This window comes from Branchiostoma floridae, chromosome 14 (assembly GCF_000003815.2).
Source record: "Branchiostoma floridae strain S238N-H82 chromosome 14, Bfl_VNyyK, whole genome shotgun sequence".
Classification (NCBI taxonomy): domain Eukaryota; kingdom Metazoa; phylum Chordata; class Leptocardii; order Amphioxiformes; family Branchiostomatidae; genus Branchiostoma; species Branchiostoma floridae.
The window spans coordinates 16,696,262-16,708,369 of record NC_049992.1 but is presented as its reverse complement, the minus strand read 5'-3'; the positions used below and the strand labels follow the sequence as shown (position 1 = coordinate 16,708,369).

At 40.9% G+C, this 12,108-nt stretch overlaps 1 protein-coding gene across 2 annotated transcripts in view; it reads right to left on the bottom strand.

Annotated features, from left to right (window-relative positions):
• The window catches only part of LOC118430548 (receptor-transporting protein 4-like), a 55,899-nt gene that overhangs the window by 7,045 nt on the left and 36,746 nt on the right, over positions 1-12,108 (bottom strand). For both annotated transcript variants that reach the window (XM_035841483.1, XM_035841482.1), the window contains exon 3: positions 401-580. In XM_035841483.1, the coding sequence (XP_035697376.1) occupies positions 401-580 (180 nt within the window). The remainder of the gene's footprint in view (positions 1-400; positions 581-12,108) is intronic.

Genomic DNA, 12,108 nt, shown 5'->3' with positions numbered 1-12,108 from the left:
CAAACAGCCCCCAGAGTCTCATTCGGGAAATGTGAACATAGCATAAGCCAGGTTCACACGTGCGTATATACTCAAGTCCGCATGAGGTCCGTGTGGGATTCTTAGCCTTTGCCATGGTACCAGGCTCCACAGGTCGCTGAAAAAATAATAGAAATTGGACAAATATAGACACATAACATGCCAGAGGCAGAGGAATTAGCTGTTCGAGGAGTATGGTTTGCGACCAGCTAACTCTGGCATGTTATCTGACTATATTTGTTCAATTTCTATCATTTTCAGCGACCTGTGGAGCCTGTTAGAGGCTAATGCATCCGTACGGACTTCATACGGACTTGAATACATATATATACGCGCGTAAGAACACACCCATAAACGAGGAGCTTCAATGATGACATCTTACCTTGACCACCTCTTCCGGATACCACATGGCCATCTCGAACCGACCGTTCTTACACCTCTTGCACTGCTGCCCGTACAACTTGAAGTGCAGATAGCCCTCAGGAACCGGCACGCCCTGCGGGTTCAGGTAGTACCAGAAGATCACCCGCCCCTTCATGGACGTCCAGCCATTGCCGCATTGCTAAAGAGAGACAGAAACAAGCGGTAGATGTATTAGGAGCACATTTGGACATTGCGATGTGTTTTAGCTGAGACATTGGCAAGATCCGTGAACAGTTTCATCAGGTTGGTACGTCACTGAATAAAGAGACTCTTTTTACACAACCAATGCTTTATTCTCACCGACGTTTCGGTGACCGTCTGTCTCCTTCAGGGCAATTCTGACTGCTCACATTGTACTGCAGGACAGGTGTACATATGTAAATACTATTCGTTTTGTGACCGCATCTGAACTGTGAGCAGCGATACCTGTCCTGCAGTACAATGTGAACCAGTCAGAACTGCCCTGAAGAAGGTGACAGACGGTCACCGAAACGTCGGTGAGAATAAAGCATTGGTTGTGTAAATAGAGTCTCTTTATTCCTTGGGAAGATCAATAAGACTGTCCATAGGTGGTCCTATGACAGGGCCACCCCACATCTGTATCTTATTACGATTCAATAAAGGGACAAGACTCCAGGTCTGTCCATCACAGTCTTGACCAAACAAGCAGAGAGTGTACGTCTCATCCTTTTTGCTACACTGCATTTGGTGGCAGCGGTGGGATGTTTAGTATAAAGAATCTATTTGCTATTTCCTCACACATTGTAAAGCGCTTCACCAAAAAAGCTTTCGACCAGTCCTCTGACACGTCTCAAGTAGAACTGACCTGAAATCACGTGACCTCAACGGGAGTGTGACGTCAGCAACGGGTCAAATGTGCAAGGTAGTCGGTATCGGCCCCCGTGTCGGTTTATGTGTGTTTGATGGTGGATGTTTATTCTTACCTACGCTGACATGCGTCTTGGCGACCTAGTCATCAACTACCTTAGAGTAGGCCATAACGGATAGTGTTTTCGCCAGCGTACACCAGAAAGGACACCTACTCTTTTCGATGAGTGCGGTTGGCTCTTTAACGTGCTTGATGTGTGTCTCAGTTCAAACACGGCACCTCCACCTTACCGTCTACCGGAGGACGACAGATAACCATTTTCATCAGTCAAGTGAGCAAAGTGGTGTAACGTGCCTTTCCCAAAATGAGGGGGTGTTTCATATTACCTTTCATCATAAAGAAGAAATCATTATGATATGTAACTATTGTGATATGTAAGCTGACACCAACAGTGCTCTGCGCCCATCTACCCTAACCCTGCACACAGTGACTTTGGCATTAGAATGGACATCAGATACAAAGGGATTTAAGGATCTCACAAGAATTGAAATGTTCTGAGTTTTAATACATAGCAGACCCCGATTTTTGTGCTCTTGGGAAAGACATTTACACCAATTTCTTAACTGAAAGTGGGTGAAAATGAGTGCCTAGCTTCCGTATGGGACGTCTCCTTGGATGGGATGTCAAGCCGGAAGTCCCGTGTCTGAGGAGAGACACGACTAAAGAGTCCATCACACTTATCGGAAAGAGTAGCGGTCCATCCCAGTGTGGGTGAATCACACCTATCAGTCTGGTCTGGTCTTACACAGCTGACTATACAAAACTGGTTATACCTAAAGGCGGTTTATCGGTTATGCGTGCAGTGCCCTTTCTACAGATGTGGCATAAGTGTGCACGTCTGACTTAAGGTTTTCCACTCTTTTTACCTTCTTTACTTACAGACAACACTTAGTGAGTTACATGAAGTGATGTCGAGGCAAATTCTAAAAGATGATTACGTACGAAGAGCAGCAAAGGCATGATGTTTGACATTTCGTGATGTCGTAAAACGTCATCGAAGCCCTTTTGATCCGGCTCAAGGAATGGCGCCAGTCAGACTCCATCTCCACGCATTAGAAATCACCATAGCAAATTTGTAAACAAACATATGATCGTTAGGGACGTATTAAATCTTTTCAAAGGGCAAGCCTTCCAAGAAACTTGTTTGTTTACTAAGGTACTAAGAAACTAGTCGTACGCCATCTTAGAACACAGGGTAACTGGTATACAAGACAACGGGGCTTAGAGAAATATCACATCTAGAAGATATCTTACATGTCCTACATGATAAATAAATCTCTTACTGGTTGTCAAAGGAAGGTGGGCAAAGCCAAATAGTAGTTACTGAGGCCATTGGATATGATGTTGGAAACGGTCAGACATTTCAGATAGCATCTGCTATCTTTCGTCAATGTGTATTTGGCATATCATACATTGATGTCTAACTGAAAGTGGGTAAACAATTTCTAAATGATTAACAGCTAAAACCTTTAGCCGAAACCTTTATGACAGTGAGATTACCAGAACATTAGTCATAACCAAAACAAACTTGTAAACAAGTTAGCCTGGTCAACTCGGCCCGACAACCTAGCCTGGTCAACTCGGCCCAACACCCTGGTCAACTCGGCCCAGTACCCTGGTCAACTCGGCCCAACACCCTGGTCAACTCGGCCCGACAACCTAGCTATAGCCTAGTCAACTCGGCCCAACACCCTGGTCAACTCGGCCCAGTACCCGAGTTGTATGACAAAAAGATGCTGTCTTTGCGCTGTATTTGTTGGTTAAGCCTAGTATACCAAGTCGGGCTAACTTTTTTTTTCAATTCATGAACACATAACAAACATAAAATAACAAGAACAACATGTAGCTGCACTCGCTTTGTAAACACTTACTTTAACTGCGCCACATAAGAAAATACTATTAATGAATAAGCACGGTAATTAAGATACCAGTGCGCCAAAATCTCAACACTCCAAGACATGAAATAATACCAAAGCTAACCATATACTAAGTACATTATATAGAAAAATGACGACTTCCATATCTGATTGATGAGAGGAACATTGGGCCAAGTTGACCAGATTAGCAAAGAGCATGCTGGTAATGAGTCTAATCGTTATAATACCAAAGCTAGGTACTCATTTTCACCTGAGTCGGGTGAAGAAATAGCTGTTAAGTTCCCTTCTCCTTTCCTAAGGGCACAACCTGGGGCCTGCTAGAGATTCGAAACCAGAACCTTTAGATGATAAGGACGCGGTCACATAGGTCGTGCGATCGTCGTACGATTTTGATGCCATGGGATTTTCAAGCAGGCCGTGACAGAACCAACTACCGACATGGATCCAAAAACATCACTTTGTGTACTAACTGTTGAACTTTGCAGAAGCCGTACATTTCTGTCCTCCCAAATGCCCAAAGTTAGCGATCGTACAACGATCACACGACCTATGTGACCTTGCCCTTAGTCGACAACCCAAACCACAAGACCAACTTACCACCATCATTTGCAATCAACGGCATATTGAAGGTTTCCTGGAAGGTACACTATGGAAATAATCAGAACCTTCCTGGAAGCTATTTCACATCGACTTGTATCGTGGGTGGAGTAGGGGAAGGGTCGCAGTGGGAGTCATCGCTGTACTTACGTAATGCCACTTTCACACTTAACCTTCGATAATTCGTCCCTGACATTCTTGTAGCCTGACTACGGCTGCACCGGGAAATATCCAACACCGTCTGGCCCAACAAGATTGCAAATGAAGAACTTCATACTACAACTGGGTGTAGAAGTCGATCTACAGTTTGTACGAGAATCACAAACAGAAGGCCGAGATATGACAAAAAAGCAGTTACTCAAGCAACTGGATATGATTTTGGAAACGGTCAGACGTTTCAAACAACATTTGTTGTTTTTGGTCGTGACAGTGACAAAGAAGGCTGAAATGACAGGGCAATGTACTGAGAATGGTAGACAACAGAATTCCCAAAGTCGCCCTAGTCTGAGACCTGATGTTTTGTGAAAGAACAAGAGGTAGACCCCAAAACCACGTGGAGGAGTGTCCGCCATCAGACTGTGGTGCAGGACAGACCAAAATGGAAGTAAAAGATGTCATGGCCTTATGTCTCCAGGGACGAAGGGGGTAAGTAAGTAAATACAGAGGAACCAACCTTTGTAGGTATGAGCAAAGTGAATATGATCGCTTCCTATTGGACATCTAAAATTGTCTTCATTCATAGATAGGGTATAAAAGACCTGTTTCTTCCAGATCACTTCAGTGTCACTGACGAAAACTGGTGGATACCAGTTGAAACGTCTGACCGTTTCCAAAACCATATCCAGTTGCTTGAGTAACTACTTTTTGGCGCATTTGGTCAATCTACTAAAAAAATTTTAAAAGCTTTACGGATTTGGACTGTCATTCTGAATTCATAGTGTGGCCTGTTTATATAACTCTTATTTAAAACTAAGCTTAAGGCAAGGCTGCACAATTGTCCTCATAGATAACGCTTATATAAAACTAATGATCTTAGCATGCACCTTGTTGACGGATGACAGATTGAGCACATTTCTTCCAGACTGACAACAACGAACACAAAACGTAGAACTGTCCGTCCGCCAATCTCATTTTCCGATGTCTTTGATATAGAAACAGAAGTTCCTTTCATAATAGAAAGGGGCAATTACGGGAAAAAATTAACCCATTTGAGAGCGTCGCTTTCTTGATGATGAACACAGTGGGAATTCGATGTATAGTTTCTCATATAAAAACGTGTATCTATAACAATAGAGCTATCCTCGCTCATACCCTTTTGTATCTTAAGTTCACGGTGGTCAAATACGGGCTCAAAATCTCCCATGTCTAGCCGAATTCGAACCCTCTTCTACGAGGTTCCATCTGACGTAATTCGAACCGAACCCGTGTTCTATTTAGGTCATCTGCGGTCATTGCAGGTAAAACCGTGCATTCTGGCATTTTCCCCCCAACTAACTTGAATCAGGCGAAAAATATACTTTTTAACCAATATAAACAATTTTCTGGATAGTACACCTATGCTTTCACTTTGTTTGGGACCTGTAATATGTAACGAAGCTACTGGCGTTTTTGTTGGTGACCTTGAATATCATAAGTGTTGTTTACGCCGGTATCAACTACACCCTCCCGCTCTCCGTGCGGTATGACATGCGTGTAAACATCGTTTAAGATCTCCACCAAGAAGAGTCCAACATAACTCATTGACGGCTCAAAATGACCGCAACGGTTTTCCCGAGATTTCTGTTTTTGGGATTTTTAAAAAATGCCTTAGATTTTGAATTATTGGTAATTAAGTGCGAAAAATGGCATTTTTACGCATATTTTTTACTGTAACTTTGCTTAAAATTAGAAATTAAAAAATCCCAAAAACAGAAAGTTTTATTTGCCTCTCAGATGACGAAAAATATAAAAATCGAGAATTTGCCATGGCACTTGCGGCCCATCTTATCAAGAGTATGGTCAAATTGAAGGCCTTCCTTGAAACAGAAAATAACCGTCTTTGGTAGCAAAATCGAAACAAAACAAATATCTCAATTCAAACAGGAAGATTCAAACTATCTAATATTGCGAATTTAATCTTATTTTGAAAACATTTTCCTTGTCATAACATCTTGTTTATTTTGAAATATTTTACGGTTAGCAAATAGTAGGCCTCTTGTAACCCGATACTCTGTCGAACTCGCATAGCAACGGGAAAGAATACCCTAGCAACCGACCGCCGTGGTTACCCGCTGGTTATCGTATGTAGGCCAATTTCTACTCGAACAGGGGGTCCATATCATTGAAAAGAAAGGCCAGTCACCCATGTGCTTGATAGGTCACTGAACCCACTGTATGAAGTAAATATAGTAAGCAGACCACTTTTCATTGAGATCAAGTGGGAAGTGGTAAGGGTAAGACAAAATTTTCGTCGTCAGCACCTCTAAACAGAAATAATCCTGTAAGCAAATATACAACTCGTCGATACACCTTTCCTCGTCGCGTACTACAATCCGTAGGACCAAGTTTCATACTCTAAAATGAAGATGTACTACTAAGCTCTTGTGTACTTAACGTGTGGGCAAATTGGGTATATTGAGATCCTGAGACCAAGAAAGAAGACGTATACGATTGTGTGCACAAAAGTGGTTACTTCAAATATGCGACCCGTGATAATTTCAAATTTCTAAAAAAAACTAAAAGTATACTTTGGAATTTTCTGGAAACTGTAACCATCTTTCATCGCAACGTTAGTTTAATACCATGTGTGTAGGTCAGTTTGAGTCCAGTTTGGAAGACACCACGAATCATGGCGACTGATAATAACAGTTAATGTAAGTGATCGAAATCACCTATATGAAATGCAGAAATTTAGATCCTCAAGAGTATATTCATGAATATGATTCTATGGTCATGTCAGTTATGGAAATCAAAGGCATGTTAAATGGAACTTTCACCACGTATCAGTAAAACTTGCTGTCTTTTAACAATGTTTAAGGCTTTGGTATCAGACAAGCAAAACCAGCAAAACTGGTCGTTCTAAAATGTGCCTCTCGGCATCGACAGAAAAACAACCTGGAAGTAACTCTGCAATTATTGTCACTCTTTCCATACCTTGTTGACAGTTAGTAGGATTTCAGTCTGCTTCAAGTCAATAATTGGCCACTTGAAACATTGTAAGAACCTTCGCGTCTGCGCTTAACATGCACAAAACAACAGGAAATGGTGGAGTAACTCATGGCTACGTCCTTGGTGCTGAACATTTTATTGCTACAAAACAGGACGTAACCACTTTAAAAAGCTTCCTTTTTATTGAAATGGTACTCTAAACTACGAATTTTAGTTCTATTCATTCACTCATACTACTAGTATTGTTCATGTGATAATGAAGGCTGGTATGCAAATTAAACAGTATTTGAAGAAAAAAACGAACCCGCAATGCGAGGATGTGATTGGAGAGTAACACGCCGTGAAAACAAGTTCCATGTCCGAGGAAAAGCTACATCACACTTCCGAGGAGAAAATTGGGATATTTTCAAGAAACTAGAACAAATCAACTATAGCATGCTAATTTTGGTCTTTGAGCTACGACTGATATGAAGTTGTATTCTAATAAACTGTCAGTATACAGACAACAATGGTGACAACTGGTCGGAACAAGTGGCAATTCTAACAAGAACAGCTACAAAATACAATTCAAGCTTCTTGGGCTTGAAATCTTCTTTTTTGCATTTTTCTTTTTTACGTATTCTTTATAAGAGTAAGAGTACATATCCCATTCCCAACAATAAGTGGGTTCGGGATTGTGATGAGATAAACAAAACACAAGGGTAGATGTACGATCTTGGAAAACTAAAGAAATAGCTGAGTTTAGTGGTGTAAAAGAAGGTACAAATAGTTTATAATGTCAGCACACGTGTTTTTTTACGAGAATTCTAAAAACGAAGGGTTGGTACTAGTACTAATAGAAGTTGTTTTTATGGGTGAACATCGTCCATTTGTTAACATGAAAGCCACATCACCTTTGTACATGACATTCGGTGATAGAATAAAAAGAAATGTTTTGTTCCTCTTTCTTTGCTAATGGCAGGATGTTCTTTCAATGGCAAATACACACAATGTAGCTGTGCAATTTCGACTCAAATGAAGTACTTAATTGCCTTGCGAAACCCACGTGTTGAACGGAAAAGCATGGAACAAAAACAGCCTTGTCTATGCCTTGTATTCAAAAAAAATTCTAATCATTTCATATGGCTTCATCCACGCCTCGCACATCTTTATGACAGTAATATTTCTTAACAACATGCTTAGTCCTAAGGGGTAAAGTTGGTAAAAAATGGATAGAAAGTGGGGAAATGGTCAAGTCTTAGAGTAACTTTTTAGAGACAAAACAAGCTTTCCTAACACGACAGCTGTTGTTCCACGTCACTATCGGTAAGTATCATATTTTGAAGCCATTGTACATGGCACGTTGAGTACATTCACTGACCACAGCAAATAAAACAATAGCTTTTACTAAAAGTGGCGGAAATCGGAGCACAATTTTGACGATGTCAGTTTCGATCAGACTTCGATTAAGCACCACACGACTTTGTACTTAATTGTCTTCAGGTAAGCCACTTGAACGGAAAAGTGGGCAATAACCAGTGTCATGTATCCTATACAAATTAGAATAATTCAATATGGCGTCCTTGGTGCGTCGTACGTCCTATAATGATTATAGTCCGTAACACATACTTGTGTCCATGGGCTAGGGGTAAAATATTTCTTTAACACTTGTTAGAAGGAAAGGAGGGAATTTAGGACTAAATTTAGGAAAGATGAAATACCATATCCCGAGTTGTCATCTTGTCCCCAGAAAGGACCCAAATCTGCTGTGTTCTCGTGAAGTACTTCTTGTAGAGATTTTGCAGTTTTAATTGCTAATTAAAATAAATTGGATACTGGACAATGAAACGAAACCAAACAGAGCAAAACAATCCGCTTACATTTTGTTCAGTTTAGAGAGACATAAAATTGTTGGATGTCCATCGCTCTGCGTGGATGATTTTAATCATGAAAGCATAGAATTACCAGAATTCTTTAAACGTGTAGCCTCTATGTATGAAAAACTATAACGTAGTACTACCCATTATCGTCTGATTCGTCCAGAACGCAATTATTTAACACTTTTTACACGTAATTTTAAATAACGCTCAAACAGAGACACATTTTTCACCTATATAAAGAACGATCAGCTCTTCCACAAAGAACAATACGCGGTCTGTAACTTGATATGCCTTCGCCTGTTTAACGCCGTTCGATCATGCGTTTAAATACTGAGCTGGGGTCTACGTTATAAACTGTACGTGCTATTGTAATTCATCTGAATCTTTCTCCTTCTAGTGAGCTCCAGGTCAAAGACTCGACCAACGTCCCCATAAGTGACGAAAGTAGTCTACAAATCGACCACCATAAAGACATATGTGAAAGATTTATAACCGTTAGTGTGATTTTTTAAAAAAAAATTGAAATACGCGCAGTCGAAATACGTTTATTACGCCACGCGTGATGTCCACAGGACATTTGCTGCTACTAAATTTAGTTTAAAGTATTTGTTATCTTTCAGTAGGGATCATACTTTTGTAAGGATCTAAGTCAATCTCTTTCTAATTCCACAGAATTTGCAAAAATCAAGGTTAGTTACGATACACTGATCTACCAAATACGCTGCACAGACAAATACATCCAGGCCGGTTGTGTGAATGGGATTTAGGGAGAGCAATTCTTACAAATGGAGTGCAATTATTTCATCTTAAAGCTTTAAAAAACAATTAAAACCTACATTGTAGAGTAATTTCGTGTCCTGTTGACTGTGGCCTATACCATATTCCTGTACTAATTCAAAGTAAATACGACTGATGCGAAGTAAACACTCCAGCGACTGTAAAGACGAAGCTTTTGTTAGGCTCCGTATCATGGCTGGAATAACGGCATACGACATGGCAGTATTGCCAGTTTCTTTGTACTACAGCATTATATAAAAATCACATGCAGCCTCTCAGACATTAATTTAGTGCATGAGTTTAATTGAAGATGTTGTTGAGGTTCATATCTTGTGCGGAGCTGACGCAAACGTGTGGGTTGTGAAGTGGCGGTCGGCGGCTAGCCCGCCCTGCCCACGCCAACCCTTCCACGGTGTACGCCTCCTAGAGATGGGGCACACGCCACCGACACATCCCGAAGACACGAAAACACTTCCAAATCAACCCACGAATTTTTACAGCGTTTTCAAACATGTGATTTACTCAACAACTTACAAAAATGTATCAAGTGTTATTCATTGTCAAACTTCAGAGCAATACATAGGATTCTAATGATACCGTACAGAAAGTACCTACCAGACTGGCATACGCGCAAACCTTGCAGATTGAACCCAAAATAAAGACAACACAAAGGAACATGCCGCCATGGCATTTTGGTTTTACAACATCATCATTAACTTTTACAGCCAACAGTTTGCTCAAGCCTTGAGGGACAAGCCTTGTAGGGTCAAGAATTGGGGGGTCACTCTTGCGTCATCACATCTAAAGGCACGTTTTACTACACACCCCACCCACCCAGTCTCACTTTGGAACGCCCAAACAAGTACTTCGTGCAAAATATAATCATGGCATCTTGAAATTATTTTACCTTTTTTTCTTCTGCCCATTTTGTCACATCCAGTTACACTTTTAAACTTCACATGACTGCCTACAACATAGTACATGCAAACTCTCGTAAATTCTAATAAAGCTTGCAACAGTTTGTAGAAATCTACTTTTGTGGATGGACTCAAATCATCATTATCTAAATTACCTGTCCACTGTTAGTAGATAAAACAGTCGACACGTTAACATGATCAACAATACCAATAACTGCTGTTGTCTTGTTAAGAAACATTCTTAGAAAATGACATGTTGCTCTCGGTGTTTACCTTGTAAAACCCAGTGGCACATATATCAGCGGAAGTTTCCTTGTTGTTTTTAGGTATTGGGTATATTTTTTACAGGGAGGGGTTGCTAGCAGTTCCCGTTTATAATTAAGGTGCTGAAGGCACCTCCTTAAACACATGATCCCAATTTTAGCCCCATTTCGAAAGACAGGTGCAGCAAGAACTAAGATGCCCTTGACAGGATTTGAACCAGCGTCTTCCAGTTACCAACTGACTGGAACCAGCTCAACTGTGAGGCTGCTACCAGTTTAGCGAGACACTTTGTTTTTTTGTGTGTTTATGGTTGGAGTTCCTATTCCCTCGGGGTGTCAACTTAGAGAGAAATGTTAAAGGCAGTTATTGGAAGAACCTTTATTTCAACGTATTCATTAAGGAGTGTAAAACTCTGTGCTGTCTGGGACCAGAAATTCCACATGAGAACCACAGCGGTGTCCTTATGTGACGGCAAAAATATAGCGTCTGTATGACGAGTGGTAGATAGATTTGAAATATGAAAAATGATTCTCAAAAAGAATTCCATCAAACCCACAAGATCCACAAAGCAGATAGGCAACACTTGACGCAAGATGCGTTGGAGGCAGCAAACAGAGAAAAGCTAGTAGATCAGATAATGAAACCAATAACTCCAGCCTACGACTCTCATAAGTAGTTCGTACTATTCCAAACATTGCTGGTATCTTTGTGGTCTATTGTCGCTAACTTTAGACCACTTGCGTAATGTAGTAATTTGCCTCCCACACTTGGGTGAATTGTTACCATGGCATAGATAGATAGAACAAAACGTTGCTCTAACTACAGTGTGTTCTGAAAAACGTAGTCTGCGTCTTTTTCATTTACTTCATTTCACAAAAACACAAGGCTCATTGAGATCAACTCCAATGTTTTGGGTTAAATTTAACGTCAGTCTACCTCTGACCTGATAAACTTTAGGTTATACGCATCAGGAGAAGCATTCACGAGAAAACTTGTTCCATAGAGGTTAAGGTCTAAGAAAGAGGTTCCCAGCGCGGACCTCTACAGTGTCTGAAAGGCGGTGCGGACCTCCTGAGATGCGGAATGGACCTACAGCCGATACTTTGTGAACTTCGGGAAGGTCGTCAAGGATGTTTTAAGTGTCAAGGCCTAAGGATGAAGGTGTTCATAAAGGAACAACATGCATGGATTCTTACATTGGCAATCTGACAGATCTACCTTATGAACAACTCAGAACAAAAGTGTTAAGGTAAAGGTATAATGTGGTTGTTGCTGTTCACGTTGTAGTGCCTAGTGGCACGTAGGTCAGTAAGTTTCCTTACTGTTTCTGTAGCAGGGCA